Source organism: Lonchura striata, chromosome 11, assembly GCF_050655825.1.
Source record: "Lonchura striata isolate lonStrDom1 chromosome 11, ASM5065582v1, whole genome shotgun sequence".
Lineage (NCBI taxonomy): Eukaryota > Metazoa > Chordata > Aves > Passeriformes > Estrildidae > Lonchura > Lonchura striata.
The window spans coordinates 24,559,463-24,582,556 of record NC_140713.1 but is presented as its reverse complement, the minus strand read 5'-3'; the positions used below and the strand labels follow the sequence as shown (position 1 = coordinate 24,582,556).

At 67.2% G+C, this 23,094-nt stretch overlaps 5 protein-coding genes across 8 annotated transcripts; 1 reads left to right on the top strand and 4 right to left on the bottom strand.

Annotated features, from left to right (window-relative positions):
• Positions 1-3: 3 nt before the first annotated feature.
• DRC4 (dynein regulatory complex subunit 4) lies at positions 4-7,962 on the bottom strand. The gene is made up of 12 exons (XM_085589149.1): positions 7,423-7,962; positions 6,743-6,841; positions 6,476-6,559; positions 4,988-5,185; positions 4,635-4,841; positions 4,270-4,324; positions 3,624-3,829; positions 3,252-3,419; positions 2,866-2,952; positions 1,716-1,925; positions 614-679; positions 4-371 (listed from the first exon to the last, which is right to left on the bottom strand). Exons 1-12 carry the CDS (start codon positions 7,960-7,962, stop codon positions 222-224), a joined length of 2,070 nt encoding a protein of 689 aa, XP_085445275.1. The 3' UTR covers positions 4-221.
• A 762-nt stretch (positions 7,963-8,724) lies between these two features.
• Positions 8,725-10,727, top strand: DBNDD1 (dysbindin domain containing 1). 2 transcript variants are annotated; one of them, XM_021526916.2, is made up of 4 exons: positions 8,725-8,859; positions 9,760-9,903; positions 10,301-10,441; positions 10,529-10,727. In XM_021526916.2, the coding sequence occupies exons 1-4, from the start codon at positions 8,811-8,813 to the stop codon at positions 10,696-10,698; spliced, it is 504 nt and encodes a 167-aa protein (XP_021382591.1). In that variant the 5' UTR covers positions 8,725-8,810; the 3' UTR covers positions 10,699-10,727. The 2 variants fall into 2 exon arrangements, with proteins under 2 accessions (XP_021382591.1, XP_085446136.1); XM_085590010.1 differs by having other exon boundaries at positions 10,301-10,727.
• A 665-nt stretch (positions 10,728-11,392) lies between these two features.
• Positions 11,393-16,880, bottom strand: DEF8 (differentially expressed in FDCP 8 homolog). Of its 3 annotated transcripts, none has more exons than XM_085590007.1 (12): positions 16,830-16,880; positions 15,401-15,516; positions 15,202-15,284; positions 14,951-15,100; positions 14,613-14,754; positions 14,377-14,541; positions 13,866-13,993; positions 13,305-13,418; positions 12,817-12,897; positions 12,348-12,488; positions 12,141-12,250; positions 11,393-12,063 (listed from the first exon to the last, which is right to left on the bottom strand). In XM_085590007.1, the coding sequence occupies exons 2-12, from the start codon at positions 15,504-15,506 to the stop codon at positions 11,961-11,963; spliced, it is 1,323 nt and encodes a 440-aa protein (XP_085446133.1). In that variant the 5' UTR covers positions 15,507-15,516; positions 16,830-16,880; the 3' UTR covers positions 11,393-11,960. The 3 variants fall into 3 exon arrangements, with proteins under 3 accessions (XP_085446133.1, XP_021382586.2, XP_085446134.1); XM_021526911.4 differs by having other exon boundaries at positions 16,711-16,839; XM_085590008.1 differs by lacking the exon at positions 16,830-16,880 and adding an exon at positions 16,583-16,602.
• A 988-nt stretch (positions 16,881-17,868) lies between these two features.
• Positions 17,869-21,175, bottom strand: TUBB3 (tubulin beta 3 class III). Its single transcript, XM_031505877.3, has 4 exons — positions 21,029-21,175; positions 20,343-20,451; positions 19,473-19,583; positions 17,869-19,166 (listed from the first exon to the last, which is right to left on the bottom strand). Exons 1-4 carry the CDS (start codon positions 21,083-21,085, stop codon positions 18,091-18,093), a joined length of 1,353 nt encoding a protein of 450 aa, XP_031361737.3. The 5' UTR covers positions 21,086-21,175; the 3' UTR covers positions 17,869-18,090.
• Positions 21,176-21,873: 698 nt separating this feature from the next.
• On the bottom strand, positions 21,874-23,002 carry MC1R (melanocortin 1 receptor). The gene has a single exon (XM_085590009.1). The coding sequence runs from the start codon at positions 22,944-22,946 to the stop codon at positions 22,002-22,004; it is 945 nt and encodes a 314-aa protein (XP_085446135.1). The 5' UTR covers positions 22,947-23,002; the 3' UTR covers positions 21,874-22,001.
• Between the last annotated feature and the right edge of the window lie 92 nt (positions 23,003-23,094).

Below are 23,094 nucleotides of genomic sequence, written 5' to 3'. Positions count from 1 at the left end.
CCGTTTGTCTCAAAAAATCTCCTTCCACTTTTGTGGGAACAGAGGTAGCCCCAGGGGCAGCCTGGTGGGGTGGGTGAGATGCCTGGACCCCTCCAGCTGTGGCTCCCCGTGGGAGGAGAGGCTCCTGAAGATGCTCACGGGGGTCTGTAAAAAGACACGGAGCAGGAAAAGAGCACAGCCCCACTGCCAGTGTGCCAGTGGGACCCTCAGTGCTGCCAGCATCAGGTGGGCACTGAAACGAGTCCAGCAGGGCCCTGCCCCAGTTCCTGCCCCGGGAAGGGGAAGGACAGTGGCTGGAAACCCAGGTTGTCCAGGGGGATGCCAAAGGCTGTCAGCTTTGCCTCGAAGGTCTGCAGCATGTCGTTGTGTGCCTGTGAGGAAAGGCTCCCTGTCAGCCCCTCTGTCAGCAGAGGAGAGCTCCCTGCACCCCCAGGCTCATTTCCAACCCTGAGCCAAAGCCATGGAGTCACAGAATCGTTTGGGTTGGAAATGCCTCTAAGCTCACCGAGTCCAACGGGTCCCCCAGCAGCGCCAAGGCTGGCACTGACCCCTGTCCCCAAGTGCCACATCCACATGGCTCTTAAACCTGTCCAGGATTCCTCCCTGCCCCTACCTTGCAGACTCTGGCCAGCTGGAGCTGCAGGTCCTGGATGGTGGCATTCTTGGAATTGAGCGCATCCTGCAAGGGGAGATTGGGCTGAGGCTGCGCTGCCCAGCCCTGGGGACACGCTGGCCGTGCCACCAGCGGGTGTGGCGTGGCAGAGCACACGGAGGAGCTGCTGTGAGCACGGCCTGGCATGTGGCCACCACCCTGCCCCCTCTGAGTGGCACTGCCAGGGACAGCCAGCCCCGGGCAGGGACAGGGATGAACACCACAGCCATCCCGGTCTGCCCGGCCGCGTGGGGAGTGCTGGCAGCACCTGCTCCAGCAGCACCACCCTGCCGCCGCGGCACCGCGGGAATTACAGGGAGCCAGGCTCCCCGAGGCAGCTGAGAGGAGGAATTCAGCGACCCCAGCAGCTGCAGCAGAGCCCGACGCCAGTGAGGCCATCCCAGGAATGTGTTTTCCTTCCACCTGCTGGGAGGTGACACATCCGCTGCCTGTCCCATAGGTCTGGTATGCATCCCAGAGCACCCCAGAGCTTCCCTGACTCCCCCTGCAGCAGGGACCTGGCTGGGGACAAGCGGGAGGGCACCAGGTGGCGGAGCCCTCGTTCCCTGTGTCTGTGCCCAACCCGCAGCGAGCGCTGCTCCCTGGCTCCAGCTGCAGCAGGAATGTGGGTCTCCAGGCTCTCTGCAGAGGTATTTTTAGCACGGCAGACACCGCAGAGCCCCAGGATCCTGTCTGCGCCGTCCCCATGGCCAAGCGAGGCTCACCAGGTGCAGCCCCCCCTGCACACAGCCCCTGGGTGCCACTGGACAGGCTGGCAGTCAGCTGGCTGTGTGGCAGTGCCATGGAGCCTGCGGCCATGCTCCTCAGAACAGGCCCCACCTGAGGGACAGATCAGTGCCAAACTCCGACACCCACGCGCCCCGCTCCCGAGGCAGAGCCGAGTGCCCCGCGGCACTACACGTGGCCCTGAAGTGCTGGGAACCAGTGACGTGCCACCTGCCACCTACAGCCATGTAGGATGGGGACTGGCGCTTTCCAGGGGCAGCGGGCACCCCACAGTGGGCTCTGCCCCCCAAATCCAGCCCTCGCCGGGCCCCAGTACCTCCAGCTTCTGCGAGACTAAGGAGAGAGCGCTGGGGTCGAGGTTGGAGGCTGCAACGACCTCGTTGAGCTCCACCTCCTTCTGCTCCAGGAGGGTGAGGAGTCCGTGCAACTTCCGCTCCAGGAGCAGGTTCTTGAACCCCGTTTTTTGCTGCACCTCGTTAATGGCTATAGTGAACTTCTGATAGAGGTCGTCTCGCTCTTCCTGGACCTGCTCCGGGAGGCAGCACAGTGTCACAGCACCCTCGGGACCCCAGGGGACACGGGGGTCTGCACAGTGGTGTGGAGCACCAACACGGCACAAAACTGGTCCAGCAGCTCGGCCCGGCCGTTCCCCAGGGCACCTGCAGCCCACAGGGAAGGCAGGTGCTGCGCCACAGCTTCCCCCCCTCCCTTCTTCCCTCCCTCCCTCCCTCCATGGTGCAGCACCTGCGCTTCTCCCTCCTCCTCCTCCTCCCCTGCAGGCATGGAATGCCCCCATGGCTCCCTGCAGCACTCGTTCAGACCCCAGCGAGGGCCCCCGGCACACGGGGGTCTCTCCTCTCATCCCCACAGCTGGCAGCAGTCCTTGGCTTACAGCTAGTTAATAAGTGTCCTAATTAGGACACAGTCTCTCCTCCAAAGCCTATTTCTGAACGCTCTGAATCTGGCGCTGTCTTAATGATGGATTGTTAATGAGGCCTCGGATCAATGTTCATATTCCTGGGGATTTCTACGAATTGCAAATGAGCTCTCTCCTGCCTCGGAAGATTTATCTGGGTTAGTGGGGGGAGCACTACTCTGCAGGGCTCTTCCCGAGCACCCCAGCACGGGAGGGAGCAACCCTGGCACAGGGCAGAAGGAGGGGCTGTGGCAATGCCCCCTGTCCCAGCTCTGCCCCACGCAGCCCGGGGCCCCGCTGCAGCGTGCATGATTGCTCAGCAAAGGACAAGGCCAGGCCTGTCTGCTGACCGTGGGAGAGGCTGGAGCTGCGAGCAGCTTTGCTGGGAGCAGCTTTGCTGGGAGCAGCGCTTCTCACCCGACTCTGGATTAGCTTTGCAAAGCCCTGGGCTAAGCACAGCCTCTGCTGAGCCCCACGCCCTGTCCTCTGCAGAGGGTTTGGAAAGGTTTGGAGAGGGAATGGGATGCACAGCTCTGCCTGCAGGTCTCACCTTACTGAACCGCTGCTCCAGCACCTCGTGTTCCCACTGAAGGTCCTTCAGTTCCTTCTGGGTGATTTTCAGATGGGCTTTGGAGTTCTGTGAACGGGAAGGGAGGGTTAAAGAGCACAGGATTGTCTGGGAAGTGTTGGAGATGTGTTCTGGGAAGGGAGGAGAGTGAGCAGCAGAGAGAAAACCAGGCAGCACTCACACCAAACGCCCTGCAGTGGGGCTGATCTCCCTTCCAGTCTCTCTTTGGATCCCCACCTGAGATCCCACAAATACACAGTAAGCAGAACACGACTTGCTTTGCCCAGCAATCACAGCACACCAAGGGGCAGAGATGAGTGTTTTCGCTCCAGGAAAGAGCCCATGAAAGGACAGGGCTAGCCACTGACCATCAGGGCCTCCTTGTCCCTGTGGTAGTGAACCAACTTCTTTTGCAGCTCAGCCACCAGCCCCTGGGCCTCCTGCAGCGGCTCTGCCAGCCCCTTGTTCTCGCGCAGCACGTCTGCCTTCTCCTTCTCCAGGACAGTCTCCTTCTTCCTCAGGTCTTCCACCTGCTCCTGTTCTTGGGAACACCAGTGCTGCTTCGTGGAGCTGCCCAGCCCCTCAGAGTGCCCCACACCCTCAGGACACCCTCCCCACTCGTGTGCCAGGGTACAGGCCACCAGCAGCACCCACATTGACAGCTGGGCACCGCCAGACCCAGCTGACACCCTGGCAGGAGCAGTGCCTGGGTGGAGGGGTGACACAGGGACGGGCAATACCTTCAGGAGCTTGATGAGTGTCAGGTTTTTGGCGGTGATATCGTTGTAGTAGTTCTTGATGGCACCAAAAGCCCCCTCGTGGTTCCCCATCAGCTCGCTGATCTGGGTGTTCTTCCTCTCCTCCAGCTCATGGATCTCCGTCTTCCTCCGCAGGTCCATCTCATCCCGCAGTGCCTGCATCTTCCTGGTGTACTTGGCCTCCATCTCTGGGGGAAAATTGTCAGAGCTGGGGAAGAACTGGCTGAAACTGAGGAGGAAAAGTGACCAGAATGGGGGAGGGAGAAAAAACAGCCAAAACTGAGGGAATGCTTGCCAAAACTGTGTGGGTTGGGACCAGCTGGAATTGGGAGGGAACAGCCAGAACTAAAAGGCAAACTAGACTGATCTGGGGAGGAAAACCAGCTGGAACTTGTGGGGAAAACTGGCCAGAACCTTGAGTGGGGGAGATCAGCCAAAAGGTGTGGGAAGCTGACCAGAAGTGGGAGGAAAAAATGGCCAGAACAGGGACGGGAAAAATGACCAGAACAGGGAAGGGGAAAATGGCCAGACCTGGGGAGAACCTGCCCCCATGTGCTCAAGGTGCTGCTTGGGAACCAGAAGCAGCTCTCCCTGTCATGATCCTGTGGGATCTGCCTCATGCCCTCACCTTTGGTCTGCAGCTCAAAGTTGCTGCGTAGCTGGGCCATCTCCTCCTCATGTTTCTGTGAGGAAGAAACTCCGTGTTGGAAGAAACAACCAAATCCCAAGCCAGCCCATGCCCAGGGATTCCCCCCTGCTGTTTGGGAAAGGATTCTGATCCCACGTTGATGCAAACAGTGGCTTGTGGGTTCTCCAGCTGCTCTCACAGCTCCCCACTGTGGGAGAGGGGTCACCCAGGAATCCCTTCTCCCCATTCCAGCACCAGAAATCCCATCTCACCCCACAGAGAGTCAGGGAGGCAAGATCCCCCCCGTGCTCCCACGCTGGGGATGAGGCACCTCACAGGAGGCTCCAGCCTAGCCAGGGACATACCAGGCAGAGGTTTGTAATGGCTGCCTCATTGGCCAACTCCTGCCCCTTCAGCTTTATGTTCAAAGAGCGCTTCTCTTTCCACAGCTCCTGCTCCTGGTCCCAGTGATCCTTCTGGGCCCGCCTCAGGGACAGGACTCCCTCTGCCTTCAGCTCCGTCAGGTTCTCCTGCTGCTCGTGCAACAGGTGCTTCACCTTCTGCTTGTACACCTGAGGACAGGCCAGAGACCGGGCGAGGGGCTCAGCAGGAGTCACCAGGGATGCTGGTGAGACATTCCTGGATCACATCCCGCCCAGCTCCTCCTCCTCTCCTCCTCAGAGCTGCCCAGGCCTCACCTGCAGCCCTCCAGCCCCACCTTGATCTCCAGCTGGTGCCGCTCCTCCGCCTCCTCCATCTGGCGGTCCCGGTTCCGCAGCTCCGCCTTGCTCTCCTCCAGCTCGCGGCGAGTGATCTCCCAGAAGCTCTGGATCCTGCTACACTCCAGCTGGAAGGAGTTCCGCTCCTGCCGCTCCCGCTCCAGCTCCTGCCGGAGGCGCGCCATGTGCTCCAGCAGCTGTGAAGGCAAGGCAAGGGGGCAGGGAGGCCTTGGGCAGTGCCCTCGGACACTCCACGCCCCAAACCCGCAGGACGTGGTGGCTGTCACCGCTGTGGAGCTGTGCAGGTCCCTGACCAACCCAGCAGCTTCTGGAAAAGCAGTCACAAAAGCTCATCTGCCCAGGATGGGGCTCTGCCTGGCAGGGTAACAGCATTCTCAGGTATTGGAATAAAATGAGAGAGGCTCCATTTTCTTCATGTAGGAAAAGCCCAGTCTTTATTCACATAACTCATTTCATACTATTTTCACAGATCTCATGTGCAATATCTACTAGTGGTAGTTTTCTTACCACTTTGTTTATTGGTCAGAAGGTGATTTGTGTGTATGAACTAAGGTTCAGGCTGTTTGCATTTTTCTTTTGTGGGCTGTCATGGAATAGATCTAATGTTTATGCAGGTGCACTTATTTTTCACCCAAGAATAGGCTGTTATGTTAGCAAACTATTCATTCCGAGTTTGTTTTCGCATGGGAACTTGCAAAGTACTAGCTGCACACCTTTAGTTTAACAGAGCAGGCCTGGTTTTATGAGGCCTTTCTTTTATAATTCTTCTACCTGTCACAACACTCAGGTGCTCGGATACTTCTGGCTCATGGAATTGTTTGAGTTGGAAAAGCCTCTAAAATCAAGTTTAACTGTTTCTCCAGCAGGTCCCCAAGTGCCACATCCACACGACTCCTAAATTCCTCCAGGGATGGGGACTACACCCCTGCCCTAGGCAGCCTGGGCCAGGGCTGGACAACCTTTTCCAGAAGACATTTTCCCAATACCCAACTTCAGCCTGCCCTGGCCCAGCCTGAGCTGTTCCCTCTCCTCCTGTCCCTGTTCCTGGAGCAGAGCCCGACCCCCCGGCTGTCCCCTCCTGTCAGGAGCTGTGCAGAGCCACAAGGTCCCCCCTGAAGCTCCTTTGCTCCAGGCTGAGCCCCTTCCCAGCTCCCTCAGCCCCTCCTTGTCCTCTGGACCCTTCCCCAGCTTCACTCCCTTCTCTGGGCCTGCTCCAGCCCCTCTTTCTTGTCCTGAGGGGCTCCAAGATTCCGGGTACGGCCCTGGCAGCACCCAGAACACAGGGCTGGAGCGCAGAGGGAGGATGAGGAGCCTGCTCCTTGCCACAACAGCAGGAACCGGCGGCCCCGGTGGCACAGCCCGGCTGCCGGGCCCGTCACCCCGTGCAGCCGCTGTCCCCGGAGCCGGGCCCGGCGCCACGCCGGGGGCCCCGGCTGTCCCTCCCGTCCTCCCCGGGCCCCGCTCACCTCCTCCCTGCTCATGTCCTCCGGGGCCAGGCCATCCACCACCGCCGGGCCTCTGCGCCCTTTCCCCGCTTTCTTTTTGGGTGCCTGAGGACAGAAAGCCAAGCACGGCAGGTGAAGGAGCGAGGAGGAACCGTGCACGCCCCGAGCATCGCGGCTCCCCCGGCACGGACCGGGGACAACGGCGACACCGGGAGCGGCCTGCGAGAGACTCGTGCGCTGCCACTGCCGACTCAGCTCCGTGAAGCCCTGGGCACAAAACGCCCGTACCCAAAGGAACGCCTGAGCGGCATCACCGCAGCACCGGGCACGGCACCGGGCACGGCACCGGGCGGCTCCGCACCGGGAGCGGGCCGGCACAGGACGGGGCTGGCAGACATGGGAGCGCGGGGTTCCACCGCCCTCCCCTGCCTGCACAGCCCCGCTGCCGGACCTCGCAGCTCTGCCCCCGGCCCCGGTTCTCCCCCCCGGCCAGGTCCTGGCCCGGTCCCGGCTCCGCTCTCACCATGGCGGCGGCGCCGGCGTCTCCGGGCAACGGACGGCAGATCCCGCGAGAGAGCAGCGAGATCTCGCGAGAGCGGCGCGGGGTGAAGACACGCCCCTAGCAACGCCCCGCCCCGCCATGGCAACGGGGGCGGGGCCGGAGAGACCGGGAGGGACCGGGAGGGACCGGGAGGGACCGGGAGGAACCGGGAGGGACCGGGAGGGACCGGGAGGGACCGGGAGGGACCGGGAGGGGACCGGGAGGGGACACCGGGAAGGAGCGGGGGGACATCGCAGGGACCGGGCGGGGAGGAAGCGGCGGGGGGCGGTGTGAGGGAACGGGGCGACCGGGGGAACCGAGCGGTTCGGGGGAAACCGGGAGGGCGGGGAAGTTCGGGGAGCACTGGAGGGACAAACCCAGGGGGTCCCGTTGTGCCCGGCCCCGGCTCCTCCAGCCCCGAGCCCACCGCTGTGACCGGGGCGGTCCCCACAGCTGCAGTCCCCCGGCTCAGCTCCCGCATCCCCCGGTCCCCGCTGCACCCCCGGTCCCCGTGCTCCCCCCCCGGCTCTTCCCGGTCCCCTCCGCGCCCTCTCCCGTCCCCCCGGTGCTCCCGCCCCTCGGCTCCTCCCATCCCCGTGTCCCCGCCCCCGGTGTCCCCGCCCCCGCCGCGGCGGGCAGGACCGTGCGGGCTGCGGGCTGGCACCGGGCCCGCCCAGCACCGGACCGGCACCGGCACCGGCATCAGCCCCGACCCCGGCCCATGGCGGCTCCGGCGGCGGTCGCCACCGGAGGTGAGGGCGGGGAGCAGAGCGGGGAGGCTCGGACCGGCACGCCCATCACCGTGGAACCGGGCCGGGCCCCGCGGGGCGGGCGGGGAGATGTAGGGCGGGGGTGCCACGGGAAGAGCTGCTCGGGGGGCGCAAAGGGGCGCAAAGGGGGCGTGGGGCCGAGCTGGGGGTGCCCGGCTGCAGGGGGACGGGGATTTGGGGGGGCGCGGGCAGGACATCGCGGGGGTTCTGTGCAGGGAGAGCCGGGGATGGAGGGAGAGAGCAGCGGGGTACCCAGGGAATGTTGGGGGGACACGGGGGTGTTCAGGGGTCGGAGGGAGCCCTGGAGCGCCCCGGGGACTTGGGGGGCAGCTCGCAGGAGGTGGGGGTGCAGTGCGGTGACCGGGGGGGGCAGTGGGGTGGCCGTGTGGCCAGGCGGAGCAGGGGCGGGCACCGGGGACTTGGACTTGCCACGGGGTGCCCGGGGACTGCGGGGGCACAGCGGGGTGCCCGGGGGTGTAGAGGAGCGGTAGGGTGCTCGCAGGACGTGCAGGCACCCTGGGGTGCCCCGGGGACGCGGGGAGCAGCGGGTGCCTCGCAGCCATCCCGCACAGCGCTGGCAGCGCCGGTGTGCGGCGGGGCTCGGGGACCGGGAGGTGGCTGCGCTGCTGCAGCTGAGGGGGCCCAGAATTCTGGGGGGGCTGCACCTGGCTCCAGAGGCGGTGCCCGAGCTGCCCTGCACGCCCGTCCCTCCCGCGTGTGGCCCGCCCACGGCTGTGCCGTAGCCGCCGGCACGGGGCAGCCCCGGCCGCGGCACCGGGGGAGCGGCGGGACACCGGGCCCGTGGGGGGACAGTGCCGCCGGGGCGGGCTGCGGGCGCCGTGGGGTGCCCGGGGCCGTGGGGTGCCGGTACCGGCGGCTGCCCGGCTCTGCGGTTGCCGTGAGTCAGCACACGGCGTGCGGGGGAGATCCCTGATCCGGCCCCGCTCCCGCCAGGCAGCCGGTGAGCCCAGGCCGGAGCGGGCGGCGCGGCCGGTGACACTGCCGGTGGCACTGCCGGTGGCGCGGCCGGTGGCGCGGCGGGACCATGCAGGCGGAGGCCAGAGGGGAATTCTGCAGCCGGGACCAGCGCCCTGGTGCGTGCGGGCGTGTGCGGGCAGGGGCCGTGCTCCTTACGGTGACACGGCACAGTGGCACCCACCGGGGCCGGGCACCGCGCGGGGCACGGCGGCGGCAGCGGGCAAGGGCAGGCAGCCCCCGTGTCCGCCCCGGGGGATCTGCTCTGCTCTGGAGCGCGGTGAGGACCCCCTTTCCCGGCCCGGGGGAACGCACCGTGAGCGCGGGGTGCCTGATCCCCCCGCGGGGGCAGAGGGCTGCTGTCCCCTGCTGTCCCCTGCTGTCCCGCCGCTGTCCCGCCGCTCTGCCCGCCAGCAGCAGGAAAATCCCTTTCCCCGTTGGGTTGGAGGTCTCTGACCGTGCCCCGCTGTCACCATCCTGGTGGGAGGGGGGCGATGCCCACCCCTGTGCCGTGTCACCCGGTAGCTCAGTGGTGGCATGGTTTGGCGGTGGCACGTGCTGCCAGGGCACTGGCACTCACGGGGACAGGGGACAGGGTGCTGTGTCCCCCGCGCTGCCCTGGGCACACAGAGCCTCCTCCCAGCCCCAGTGCCCCGAGACACAGCCACAGCCTCGGGCTGTGCCACCACCGTGTGCCACGGGCTGTGCCAGGGCCGTGGCCGTGTGCCACGGCCGCCTGGTCCCTGCGGCCCTTCGCGGGGCCAGTCCCAGCACAATCCGCCCTTGTCCGGCCCCGCACAGCCTGCGCTTTGTCTCGCCGACACAAAGGGGCTGCGCGGGGAGGGGGGCGCGGGGCGGGGGCTGCCAGCTTCCGACACGAGGGTCTCGGGCAGCTCTGCCCGCCCCCCGCTCCTCCCCGGGGCTCCTGCTGTCCCCAGCCCCTTAGCTGGGCACCCCGCGAGCGCCGGGGGCCCCAAAAGGAGCTGCCCTCGCTGACACGGAAGGTGCTGATGTGACAGAGCTTGGCAAGGAGCCGCTGGTCCCGGAGCGCCCCGCAGGGACCCCCACGCACGGGCCGGCCCAGGAGACCCCCCGAGTCCCCGAGGAGCAGGGGGGCATCCCCATCCCCAGCGCCGGCCTGCTGCAGGTCACCGAGCGCCGACGTGAGTGAGGCCCCGAGCTGGGGTCCCTCCTGTCCCTGCCATCCCCGCCTGTCCCTGAGGTCCCCTGCTTTGTCCCTGGGATGTCTCCTGCCCATAGCATCACCTGCCTGTCCCCAGCACCTCGGGTCTGCTCCGCGGTTTCCTGCCCATCCCCGAGTGTCCTCCGCCGGCCCTTGGGGTGTCCTGCCCGTCCCCAGTCTTCTGTCATCGCCTGGGGTCTCCTGCCTGTCCCTGGGGTCCCGACACCCCTAGGGTCCCCTGCTAGCCCCCAGCCAGTCACGGTCGCCCCTCAAGTCCCTCTATGAGGGGTCCCCCCGCCCCCAGCTCCCCAAGCAGCAGACCCCCGCCTCCCCCAGTGGGGACAGCGGTGGGTCCCCAGCCCTGGCGGTGCCCGCAGAGCCCCTGAGCAGCGTGTCTTCGCTGGAGGTGCACTTCGACCTGCTGGACCTGACGGAGTTGACGGATATGTCAGACCAGGAGCTGGCCGAGGTCTTCGCCGACTCCGACGAGGAGAACGCGGCCGGAGAGACGCCCGGCGGTGAGCGGGGGTCCGGGGCCGCCGGTCCCGGCCTGTCCGCCCGTGCCGGTGCGGCGCTGACCGGCCCCCCGGCCGTGCGTCCCGCAGGGCTGCAGCCGCCGGCGGCGCCGCGGGCCGGGTACCTGCGCTCGCCCTCCTGGACCCGCGCCCGGGAGCAGGGCCGGGACAAGAAGCACCTGAGTGACCCCGAGCTGCCGCCGGGACCCCCGGGACCCCCGGACGCCTTCCTGCCCGCCGAGCGCCCGCGGGAGCCGTAGGGACCAAAGCCGCCGGGGACACCGGGATACGCCGGTGCTGGTCCCGTCGGTACCGATGGAGCCCGTCCCCGGGCGCAGGACTCCCGTTAGCCCGCCCGGAGGGCAGAGGCGGCCCCAGCCCCGCGGCGGGGACGTACCGGGCTGCCCTCAGCCGGTGGCCCGCGGCCCCGGGGGAAAACCGGGCCGGCCCCGCCGGCCCCCGGGAGCGGCACGGCCTCGGTTACCGGGAGCGGCGGATGGGGCAGGACGGGACGGGTCGCACGGCTCCGCGCGGCCCGATGGAGCGCGGCCGGTGCCGGTGCCCGCCCGGTTCTGATGTAGCAGTGCTGTGATCCGGTAAAACCGACCGACCGACCCACCGCCGGCCTCTGCCCGTCTGCGCCGCCGCGTGGGGGAGCGGGAGGAGCCGGGGGCACGGAACACCTTGGGAAGGGGGGTGCCCGGCTCCACCGGGTACCGGGGCGGCGTGGCCGCGGCCACTCTCGATGGGCGGGACACCGGCACATCCCCGACAACGTCGCGCAGCGCAATTCTATTCCCCGGGCGGCGCCGGCCCGGGGCCGGCCCGGTGCCGGTGCTCCCCCCGGCAGCCCCAGCCTCGGCGGGAGCTCCCGAGCTGCCACCCCCGCGCATTCGCACATTCCGCCCGTGCCCCCGGTGCCCCCGCCGCCGCCCGAAGCAGGGACACGAGTGCTGGGTTGTGCAGAGAGGCTCGTTAATGCTACAGGAACCAGCGGGGAGAAGGGAGGCAGCGGCTCCACCCCGCGCCCGCCCCAGCCCGGGGAAGATCCCGCAGCATCCCCGCCGGGGCTCGGCCCCGGTAACGGCGGTGCCGTGGGCCGGGGAGGGACCAGAGCCCAGTATCGTGTGTGGGAGGGACTCGGTCCCGTCCCGGTGCCGGGGCTGAGTTCCTGTCACTGTCACCGTCACTGCAGGACAGGGCAGCGCCGGCCCCGGCCTGCGCCCATCCCGGCCCGCAGCCCGGTTCCGGCAGGGAGGGCAGGAGCCGCTGTGGGCCTTTCCCGGATCCGTTAACCCCATCCTGGCCCCTCCGGTGAGGCTCTCCACGCTCCCGGCAGTGGCTGGGGTCCAGCAGCGGTTCCCTCCCGGCAGCGCTGCCATGTCCATGAGCAGAGGATCCCAGAGCCAGGGCCACCCCAGTCCCCAAGCCACCACTGGGCTGATTGTGTCCATCCCAGAGCCCCGTGGAGAGTGGGGGGCAGTCTTGGGCCTGAGACCCCACAATGGGGCCAGACCCCCCCTCAGGGCTCCGCCTCCGTGCCGGAGTCCTGGAACAAGGATTGCTTCCGCAGGCTCAGCCGGGCGCACCGGGGGCAGGTGGTGGAGTTGTCGTAGTAGCAGTCCCTGGGGAGGGTGGGGACAGTGTTGGGTCACCCCCTGCCACCCCCACGTCCCCACGTCCCGCCCCAGCGTGTCGGTACCTGTGGAAGACGGCCGAGCAGTCGGCGCAGACCGAGGTGTGGCTGTCGAAGGGGAAGAGCACGTCGCCCTCCCGGCACAGCTCACAGACGAAGCCCTTGGCCTGGCATCGCTGGGGGAGCAGCAGCAGGTGACCACGGTGACCCTGCCAGCCCTCTGCTGGCCCCACGGGGGTCTCCCCACGGCTCTGCCCCCCAGCATGGGCTCACCTCGCAGTCCAGCTTGATGTGCTTGGCAAAGAGCGTGTGGATCTCGGTGAGGGAGCAGCCGAGGCGCCCGGCCTCGATGTCGATCAGGTCCTGCAGCGAGTACATCTCGTCGTTCTCCACAAAGTGCTGCCGGTCCTGCAGCTGCGGGCAAACGGGCACTGGGACTGTCACCCTGTGTGACTGTCACTGCTGTGTGACTGTCAACACTGACTGTCACCAAAGTGTAACCATCACCACGGTGTGACCACCACCGCTGTGTGACTGCCACTGCTGTGTGACTGCCACTGCTGTGTGACTGTCACCACTGTCTGACTATCACCAAGGTGTAACCATCACCAAGGTGTGACCATCACCACTGTCTGACTGCCAGCACTGTGTGACTGCCAGCACTGTGTGACTGTCACTGCTGTGTGACTGCCACCACGGTGTGGCCACCACTGCCACGCCTGGCCCTGGCCCCAGGCCTGACCTGCAGCAGCAGCCGCGCCTCCATCGCCTCCTTGCAGGTGATGAAGTAGGGCTTCATCAGCAGGATGTCCTGGCGCAGCTTCTGCGGGGGACACGGTGGCAGAGGTGGGAATGGGGACAGGAACGGGATGGGAATGGGGACAGGGATGGCATGCAAATACAGCAATGGGGACAGGAACGGGAACAGAGGTGGGGACAGGAATAGGACCATAGGGAAAAGGGCAATGGTAGGGGCAGGATGACGATGAGGATGAGGACAGGGTTGTTAATGGGATGGAGACAGGAGCATGACAAGAAAAAGACCAGATTGGGTCTTTTTTCACCCCTGTTACAGTCTGGGCACCCTCTGCCCCAAACTGCCCACCCCACCTTGCTTCTTCTCTGTGGGACCCAGTGGGTGCCACTGGGGTCCCCCCTCCTGCTCACTGCACAGGCCCTCTGTGGTGTCCCCTGCCCTTGTGGGGTGTCCTCCCCACACCCAGCACTCACCCGGATCTCCACCAGCTCCTCCACGTAGTTGAAGAGCAGTGGGTTGATCTCCCGCAGCTTCAGCACCGGCCGTGACACCATCAGTGCCAGGTACCTCATGCTGCACCGTGACACCTGCCCAACGCCACCAGGGCCACCCTCAGCACCTGCCAGCCCTGCTGCCACCGCCCACTGACCCCTGCCAGGGACACGGCCCTGGGGACACGGCCCTGGGGACATGGCTTCCCCTCAAGTGATCTTTGCCCAGCAACCCCCATAACCAGGGACATGGCCTCCATGACAAGGGGCGTTGTCCCCCAAGTGACATCTACACAAGGCCATGGTCCCCGGGGACATGCAAGACCAAGGATGGGATCCCCCAAGTGACCTCTACCAAGGGACATGTCCCCAGGGACCCCCATGACAAAGGACGCAGCTCCCAAGTCACCTCTACCCACTGATGCACCTCCCAGGGACCCCCATGAACAAGGACATGGCCCCCCAGCTGGCCTTCACCCAAGGCCACTGTCCCAAGGGACTCTGGTGACACCCCAGGGTGCCCCCACCCCACGCCAGGGGCACCTTGCGGGGCTCGAAGTCCCAGTTGTGGATGGCACGGGCGGGCACCACGGCCAGGTCGTTCCAGTGGCAGCTGGAGCAGTAGTAGAGGCCGGTGTAGTCGCACTGCCGGGCCTCGCTGGGCACCCCCCCTGCGGTGGCACAGGGCTGGCATGGGGCTGGCACTGGCACCGCCCTGCTCTCTGCTCGCCCCACGCCCTGTGCGTGACCCAGCAACGCCTGGGGACGCCCCAGATCCCCAGAACTCCCAGCCCCCACAGCCCAAACCTGCAGCTGCTTCCAGCCCACAGCCCTTCAGCCCCAGCAGCTCCCCCAGCCCCACAGAGCCCCCCCGAGGGAGCTCGGCCCCACAAGCTCCCACCTCCCCTCATCCTCATCCTTCAGTCCCACAGAGCTTCATGACCCCCCCAGCCCTACACCCCCCAAACCCCACAGAGCCCCCCAGCCCCTGCAGCCCCCCAGCCTGGTTTCCTCAAGCCCCCCAGAGCCCCCCAGCCCCCCAGGAGCAGCTCACGGAGGGAGATGGGGGCCCGGCACTCGGCACAGCGGTAGTCCTGGCTGTCCAGCCCACTCTCGGGGCAGATGCTGAGCTGGTACTCGGCCTGGTGGCTCACCTGGGCACGCACGCAGGGCCGGCTCACCAGCGGCAGGCACTTGCTGTGGCACCGGTAGTAGCAGCCTGGGGGCACAGCCGGGTGTCAGTGAGGGGATGGGGCAAGCAGGGACGTGGAGGGCGCGTCCCAGACCCACCTGTGCAGGTGTACCAGGTCTGGATGAGCCCCCAGATGATGGTGCTGCACTTGTCACACATCTGCTTGACGCTCTTACTCTTCTCCTTGTAGAAACGATGCTCCAGGACCACGCGGATGTTGGGCTCATCCTCACCAGGGTCCTGCAGGGGGAAAGGGGGGTCAGAGAACCAAAGAATCACGGCATGGCTCGGGTTGAACCTTAAAGGCCGTCCCATTCCATCCCCTGCCGGGGGTGGGGACACCTTCCACCATCCCAGGTTGCTCTAAGGTGCAACCTTCCAGGGATGGGCATCAGCCACAGAGCCCCTCTGGGCCCAGCTCCAGCCTCAGCCCCACCTTCAGCTCCTGCAGCTTGAGGCGGAGGTGGATGAGCCGGACCACGGCGTCCTTCTGCCGCTCCGAGTGCTCGGGCAGCGCCAGGATCAGCCGCTTGCACTCCTCGATGGCGCGGCGCAGCTGCGGCACGTCCGACGCCAGGATCAGCCCCTGCCAGCACCGCCACAGGAGGAGGACGAGGAGGAGGAGGAGGAGGAGGGTGAGCCGGGCCCCCCGTCTGCCCCCATCCCCACGACCCCCTCCCCACTCACCACGGGGCGGGAGAAGTGGTCCTCGGCCAGCCCCAGGTCCAGGGCGCCCTCGGGGTCCCCGGGGGTGGGATCCGGCTGCTGGGCTGCAAAGGGGGGGTCTCAGGGGGGCCGAACCCACCCCCAGAACTGGGGGTGCCGTGGGGGGCTGGCCTGGCTGCCCAGCCCGCCGTGGGGCAGGGCGTGGGGGGGGCAGCAGCACCTGGGGCAGGGGGTTCTCCGTCGGGGCGCTCCGGCTGCTCGGGGCTCTTGTTGAAGGGGTTCAGGTGTGCCTGGCGGAAGCGGGCCAGCCGCTCGTCCGACGCCATCGCCCCCGTCCTGCCGGGCAGAGGGCACGGCCTCAGTGACCCGGCACCCTGGCACTGCCACTGGCACCATCAAGGCACCCCCAATACCAGCACCGTTACCCTAAAAAATACCAGCACCAGCACCCTGAATACCATCACCCTGATACCATCACCAGCACCTCAAATACCATCACCAGCATCCTGATACCATCACTGGCACCTTAAATATCAGCACCAGCATCCTAAATACCAGCACCAGCATCCTAAATACCAGCACCAGCATCCTAAATACCAGCACCAGCACCCCAAATACCATCACCAGCACCCCAAATACCATCACCAGCATCCTGATACCATCACTGGCACCTTAAATATCAGCACAGCATCCTAAATACCAGCACCAGCATCCTAAATACCAGCACCAGCATCCTAAATACCAGCACCAGCACCCTGATACCATCACTGGCACCTTAAATATCAGCACCGGCATCCTAAATACCAGCACCAGCATCCTAAATACCAGCACCAGCACCCCAAACACCATCACCAGCAGCCTGAATACCATCACCCCGTCACAGGCACTTGCACTGTATCACCAGCACCCACGCCCTGGCACCAGCACAGTCACCCCATCACAGGCACCAATAGCAGCACCTCAGCAGCACCGACACTGTCACCAACATCCTGTCATAGCACTGATGTCCCAGCACCGCACTGACATGCCAGCACCAGCAACACTGTCAGCAACAGCTTGTTACCAGCAGTGACACCCCGGCACCAACACCCTGGCACTGCCACCTCAGCACTGCCACCTCCCCACCATCAGCAACACCCCGGTACACCCACCGGGGGTGGCACCGACACTCCAACAGCAACGCTGGAACCCTGCCATGGGCACTGACACCCCCACACCGACACCTCGTCACTGCCAGTGACACCCCGGTACACCCACAGAAACCCAGCACTGCCACCGGCACCGACACACCGGCCACAAACACCGACACACCGGCACTGGCACCGACACACCGGCACCGGCATTCTGTCACAAGCACCAACACCCCAGCACCGCCCCCGACACCTCGGTGCTGCCACCATACCCCGCCTCCGTTCCCGTTCCTGTCCCCGTCTCCGTCCCCGCGGACGGACGCGTCTCTCCGCCTCCCACGCCCGGGCCCCCGCCCTGCCCCGCCGCCACCGCCCGCTTCGGCCCACGGGCACCACGTACCGGTACCGTCCACCCATCCCGGCCCCGAGGGCCCCGCTGTCCCTCCGGTCCCCTCCGGTCCCCTCCGGTCCCTCCGGTCCCTCCGGTCCCTCCCGTCCCCGCGCCCCCGCCGCGCTCACCGCCGCGCGAAGCCCCGCCCCCGCCAGGCCACGCCCCGCCAGGCCACGCCCCCCGCGCCCTGCGTGCTGCTGCCCTCTGCCGGCCGGCAGACCGCACTGCACCGCGCCGCGCCGGGCGGGGCCGCCCCGCGACACGGGCACCGGGACACCGGCACCGAGCCCGCACCGTGACACCGGCACCGCGACACCGGCACCGAGCCCGCACCGTGACACCGGCACCCTGACACCGGCACCGCGACAGCGGCACCGAGCCCGCACCGCGACACCGGCACCGCGACACCGGCACCGCGACAGCGGCACCGAGCCCGCACCGCGACACCGGCACCGTGACACCGGCAACGCGACACCGGCACCGAGCCCGCCCCGCCACACCCGCACCGTGACACCGGCACCGTGACACCCACACCGCGACACCCGCACCGTGACACTTGCACCAGGACACCCCTACAGCCCCCCAGCCCCACCACCACACCCGCACCGTGCCCGCCCTACAGCCCCGGCCCCAGAGCCCCCAGCCCTACCATACCTTGTCCCTACAGCCCCCATCCCCACAACCCATAGCCTCCATCCCCACTGTGTCCACCCTACAGCCTTCATCCCCAGTGTCCCCATCCTCACTGTCCCCGTCCCCACAGACCCCAGCCCCACAGCCCCCTGTCCCTATAGCCCACAGCCCTACTGGTCAACGGCCTCCAAAGCCAGAGCACTCAGATGCAGGAGTGCCCCAAATCCTCCACAACTGGGCACACACCCAGCCTGGGGAAACACCCCTGGCATCCTCGGGGTCTGTGCTACCCCCTCAGACTGGGGAACAAAGGGCCACCCGTGTCCTGGCACAGGGCCACACCCCCGAGCATGGAGAAAGGTGACAGTGGGGACAAAGGCACAGCCTGCCTGGGGCACCTGGACCTGAGGGGCAGAAGGGTGGGGGGCAGTGCATGGGGGCTTCCCGAATGCCTCCCCTGGCTGGGAATGGCTGCAGGGGCAGAACCGTGTGAGCGTCCCCTATCCCCCCTACCCAGCAGGCAGAGACAGGTAGTACCTGGACAGCAATAAATTTATTAAGTATTCAAAAAAAATAATAAGACACAAACCAGTAAAAAACGAAAAGGGGGGAGGTAGGAAGGGAGGCGAGGGGCCGAGCCGGCTCAGGTGGGGCTGGAGTCAGGAGACACTGAGGGGATGGCGGGGGAGCAGCACCTGGGGCTGCAGCAGCGCGAAGCCGGGGGGCTGCGGGCGGTGTTGGGGGCGGCGGCGGGCGTCACTTGGCGCCCTGCGCCTCCGACTCCTCCTCGTCGTCCTCGTACATCTCGCCCTCCTCCTCGGCCGTGGCGTCCTGGTACTGCTGGTACTCGGACACCAGGTCGTTCATGTTGCTCTCGGCCTCGGTGAACTCCATCTCGTCCATGCCCTCGCCCGTGTACCAGTGCAGGAAAGCCTTGCGGCGGAACATGGCCGTGAACTGCTCCGAGATGCGCTTGAAGAGCTCCTGGATGGCCGTGCTGTTCCCGATGAAGGTGGAGGACATCTTCAGCCCCCGTGGCGGGATGTCACACACGGCCACCTTGACATTGTTGGGGATCCACTCCACAAAGTAGGAGCTGTTCTTGCTCTGGATGGCCAACATCTGTTCATCCACCTCCTTCATGGACATGCGGCCACGGAAGACGGTGGCCACGGTGAGGTAGCGGCCGTGGCGGGGGTCGCAGGCGGCCATCATGTTCTTGGCATCAAACATCTGCTGGGTGAGCTCGGGCACGGTGAGGGCGCGGTACTGCTGGCTGCCGCGTGCCGTCAGCGGGGCGAAGCCGGGCATGAAGAAGTGCAGCCGCGGGAAGGGCACCATGTTGACGGCCAGCTTGCGCAGGTCGGCGTTGAGCTGGCCGGGGAAGCGCAGGGAGGTGGTGACGCCGCTCATGGTGGCCGAGACGAGGTGGTTGAGGTCGCCGTAGGTGGGGGTGGCCAGCTTGAGGGTGCGGAAGCAGATGTCGTAGAGCGCCTCGTTGTCGATGCAGTAGGTCTCGTCCGTGTTCTCCACCAGCTGGTGGATGGACAGCGTGGCGTTGTAGGGCTCCACCACCGTGTCCGACACCTTGGGGGACGGCACCACGCTGAAGGTGTTCATGATGCGGTCGGGGTACTCCTCCCGCACCTTGCTGATCAGCAGCGTGCCCATGCCCGAGCCGGTGCCCCCGCCCAGCGAGTGGGTCAGCTGGAAGCCCTGCAGGCAGTCGCAGTTCTCACACTCCTTCCGCACCACATCCAGCACCGAGTCCACCAGCTCGGCCCCCTCTGTGTAGTGCCCCTTTGCCCAGTTGTTCCCGGCACCGCTCTGCCCTGGGAAAAGAAAAGGCTCCGATGGCCGCCGGCCCCCCACGCCCACCTCCCGAGGGCGCCGGGGAGAGGATCAGGGCTGGGACCAGCCGCCGCCGCCGGCAGCACCGGCACATCTGACGCCGGGGCGGGGTGGGAAGCAGGAACCGCAGAGGTTTGGCGGCGAGCCGGCGGTGCCGGGCCCCGCGGCGCGGGAGGGGTGCGCCCGCCGAGCGCCCTGGGGACGGCGACTGGCCGAGCGGGTCCGAGGATGCTGGGGCCGGGGGGAACACCGGGGGACGCTGCACCCCGCCCTGCCCGGGCACCTACCGAAGATGAAGTTGTCAGGGCGGAAGAGGTGGCCGAAGGCGCCCGAGCGCACGCTGTCCATCGTCCCCGGCTCCAGGTCCACCAGGATGGCGCGAGGCACGTACTTGTGAGCTGAGAGAGACCCCATGACGGGAGGGGACCTGCTGCCGCCCCCCCAGCCCGCCCCCAGAGCACCCCCAGGGTCCTACGGGGCTGGGTGCACAGCTCGTGTCCCCCCGCCCCAAATCCCAGGGGCTCCTGGTGTGGGTGCATGTCTCGTGCCCCCCAAACAATGGGGGTCACATGGGGTGGGTGCAGATGTCTGCCCCCCATTTCCCCCGGGCCCCGTGGGCTGGGTGGGTGTTGGTGTTTTGTCCCTCCCACACCACAGGATCCTACAGGGGGAGTGCAGGTGTCCCTCTCTCCACAAACCACAGGGTCCCATGGGACTGGGTGCACGTGTGATGTCCCCCCCCCACCAGTGTCCCAGGGGGTGGGTGCATGTGTCATGCCCCCCACCCAAACGACAGGGTGCCATGACCTTGGAGGCACACGTGCCCCCTGCCCCCTCACACGACAGGGTCTGGGGGGGTGCACACGCCTGCCCTCCCGGGGTGCAGGTGTTGTGTGTGACCCCTCCCACATGGCAGGGTCCCATGGAACTGGGTGTACACGATCTCCCCCTGCCCCAAACTAAATGGTCCCACGGGGTGGGTGCACATGCCTGTCCCCCCCCGCCATGGGGTGGGTGTGCCTATCTGACCCCCTCCCCACCCGGCACGCCCAGCTCCTCCTGCACTGGGGGGTCAGACTGGGGCCCCACCGCCCAGGCCAGGGTGGGGGTGCCAGGCTACCCTGCCGGGGGAGGTTCCGAGGGGGGGGGTCGCTTACAAGAGGCCTCATTGTAGTAGACGCTGATGCGTTCAAGCTGCAGGTCCGAGTCCCCCACGTAGTTGCCGCTGGGGTCGATGCCGTGTTCGTCGCTGATCACCTCCCAGAACTGGGGAGGACGGGGAGCTCAGCGGGGCGGGAGGCACCGGAACATCCCCAGGCAGAGGCACGGGGCGCCAGGATCCTCCCATCCCCAGGCAGAGCTGGGTGGGGCGAGCGACACTGGGGTACCCCAAACACTGAAATCCCCAGGCAGGGAGAGGCGGGGGGCACCGGGACTCCCCAGACCGCTGGGCAGGTCTCAGCGGGGCGGCGGGCACCGGGATCCCCCGAACACCCAAAATCCCGAGCGGGGCGGGGGCTACCCGGACTCCTCAAACCTCGGGACAGGGCTCAGCGGAGCGGGGGCAGGGGGATCCCCCAAACACCCAAAATCCCGAGCGGGGCGGGGGCACCCGCAAGCCGCGAGCGGGGCTCAGCGGAGCGGGGGGCACCGGGACCCCGGGCGGCGGGCGGGGCGCGGCGCGGGCGCTGTCCGCGGTGCTGACGGACAAAGGCGGGGGGCGCGCTGGGGGCGGGGCGCTTTGTCCTCCCGGTGCGGCGGCGGCGGGGGAGGGGAGCGGGTCCGTCTTTGTCCGCCGCCCGGCTCCGCCGCGGCGGGCGGGGCGGGGCGGTGCCGCCGTTACCTTGGCGCCGATCTGGTTGCCGCATTGCCCCGCCTGGATGTGGACGATCTCCCTCATGGTGCGGCCGGGCCGGAGCGGAGCGGGACGGGAGCGGGCTGGGGCCGGGAGCGGAGCGGCACCGGAGCGGAGCGGCACCGGGAGCGCGGGGGGCGGCGCGGCCGCCGCCGCATCCTTTATAGGCTCCCGCCGCCGCACCGGGCCGGCCGCTGACGTCACCGCCGCCCGCAGCCAATCCGCGGCCGCCGCCGCACCGCCGCAACGGCCCTGCGGCACCGGCACCGCCCGCCACGCCCCGCCCGGCCCCGCCCGCGGCCACGCCCCGCCGCGGCGGAGCGGGGACCCCGGCACCCGCGGGGGGCACGGCCGGGGGGGCGCCCCCGGGGAGCGGGGACACCCCGGGACCCCCGCGGGGACCCTGGGACCACCCGGCGGCGGCGGGAGCATCCCGGGGCGGCGGCGGCGGCGGCGGCGGCGGGGCAAGGGCACACACGGGGGACACCCCTCCCAACCGCGTCCCGGAACGGGGAGGGGTAGGGACAGGGTACGGGAGGGACATCCTGGGGGTCCCGGTCGCCGGTCGCCCCCGCGGGAGCGGCTGCAGTGCCGGTGCCGGTGATGAGGTGGGCGGCGGCGGGCGCGGCCCGAGAACAAAGGCGACGGTGATGGGCCCTTTGTCCGGGGGCGGCCGGGACCACCCCCCGCGAAGGGTCCAGCCTCCCGCCGCCCGGCCGGTCTTTCCCGGTTCCCTCCGGGAGCAAGTGACCCTTGACGGACCGGCGGGACCGGGAGGGACTCTCCCCCTGGGGCTCCCCCGGGCTGCCCGATGCCAGCCACAGCGTCACTGCAAAGAGCCTTTATTGGGAACAGCGAGTCCCTCGCCCGGATGGGCACCCCGCGGCTCGTCCTGTCCATCCGTCAGTCCATCCATCTGTCCATTCCAGGGCGGGGGTGGCCGTGCCGGTACCGTGTCCCCCTACCAGGAGCACGTCACCACCTCCCGCAGCGTCCGCCGGAGCTCCTGGCTCCGGAAGGCGTAGATGAGGGGGTCAATCACCGAGTTACAGATGATGAGGACCAGGAAGAGGTTGAAGTAGCTGAAGAAGCAGGTGCAGAAGGGGTTGGTGGGACAGGTGACGATGAGGATGAGGTGGAAGAAGAAGGGCCCCCAGCAGATAAAGAAGACGCCCAGGAGAATGGTGAGGGTGACAGCACCCTTCAGGCTGCCTGCACGGTGGGCGGTGGTTGGCTTCTGATGGCTGGAGATGCTGTGGAGGTGGTGGCGGGCCAGGGCGAACATGTGGATGTAGAGCACCAGCATGAGGACCAGCATGAAGAGGAAGAAGCCGATGAGGCAGAGGAGGACGGTGTTGCTGTGGTAGTAGGTGATCAAGACGGTGCTGGAGACGGTGCTGGCCAGCCAGACGCTGGCCATGGTGACCACGGCCCGCTGCAGCGTCATGATGCTGTGGTAGCGCAGGGCATAGAAGATGGTGATGTAGCGGTCGACGGCGATGACCCCCAGGAAGGAGAGGGACGAGACGACGGAGCTGCAGATGAGCGTGTCGATGACGCTGTCCATGTGGCGGACGATGCCGGGGCGCATCACCAGCACCCCGTGCTCCAGCAGCAGCATGAAGAGCATCTCCGCCAGGTTGCTGATGCTCACCAGCATGTCCGACACCGCCAGGCAGCAGATGAAGTAGTAGGTGGGCGAGTGCAGGTTCCTGTTCTTCAGGATGGCAGCCACAACCAGCAGGTTCTCCACCAGGCTCATCAGCCCCAGTGCCAGGAACAGCTCGTTGGGAATGTCCAGCCCCTGGCACCAGCCACCAGTGGCCCCAACCGTGGCGTTGCTCTGGTTGCCCTCGCTGGCGTTCGAGGGCTCGCGCAGCAGACGCAGGGGGGCCAGCGTTGACATAACCACCTCCTCAGCCCCGGGGCCCTCCGTGGCACCTGCACAGCCCCCGAGCCCCCGTCGTGCCCCGCCAGTTCTCCCGAGCGCCCGGCGGCGAGGCCGAGGGGATGCCGAGAAATTGGGGACGGGAGGCGTGGGATGTGCTGGGGGT

Excerpts from the sequence above, each read along its gene's own strand:
- MC1R (XM_085590009.1), bottom strand. The coding sequence starts at position 22,946 with ATGTCAACGCTGGCCCCCCTGCGTCTGCTGCGCGAGCCCTCGAACGCC.
- DEF8 (XM_021526911.4), bottom strand. Across the intron at positions 15,101-15,201 it reads ACCACTTCTCCCGCCCCGTG|GGGCTGATCCTGGCGTCGGA; the intron begins GTGAGTGGGGAG and ends CGGTGCTGGCAG. Across the intron at positions 12,489-12,816 it reads AGGCGCGGCTGCTGCTGCAG|CTGCAGGACCGGCAGCACTT; the intron begins GTCAGGCCTGGG and ends GTTTGCCCGCAG.
- DBNDD1 (XM_085590010.1), top strand. The coding sequence starts at position 8,811 with ATGCAGGCGGAGGCCAGAGGGGAATTCTGCAGCCGGGACCAGCGCCCT. Across the intron at positions 8,860-9,759 it reads CAGCCGGGACCAGCGCCCTG|AGCTTGGCAAGGAGCCGCTG; the intron begins GTGCGTGCGGGC and ends CTGATGTGACAG. Across the intron at positions 9,904-10,300 it reads GCAGGTCACCGAGCGCCGAC|AGCCCCTGAGCAGCGTGTCT; the intron begins GTGAGTGAGGCC and ends CGGTGCCCGCAG.
- DRC4 (XM_085589149.1), bottom strand. The coding sequence starts at position 7,962 with ATGTCCTGCCCGCGCCCCCCCAAATCCCCGTCCCCCTGCAGCCGGGCA. Across the intron at positions 3,420-3,623 it reads CACTCATCAAGCTCCTGAAG|GAGCAGGTGGAAGACCTGAG; the intron begins GTATTGCCCGTC and ends TCCCAAGAACAG. Across the intron at positions 372-613 it reads AGCTGGCCAGAGTCTGCAAG|GCACACAACGACATGCTGCA; the intron begins GTAGGGGCAGGG and ends CTTTCCTCACAG.
- TUBB3 (XM_031505877.3), bottom strand. The coding sequence starts at position 21,085 with ATGAGGGAGATCGTCCACATCCAGGCGGGGCAATGCGGCAACCAGATC. Across the intron at positions 20,452-21,028 it reads GCAACCAGATCGGCGCCAAG|TTCTGGGAGGTGATCAGCGA; the intron begins GTAACGGCGGCA and ends CGTCCTCCCCAG. Across the intron at positions 19,584-20,342 it reads CTACTACAATGAGGCCTCTT|CTCACAAGTACGTGCCTCGC; the intron begins GTAAGCGACCCC and ends GGTCTCTCTCAG.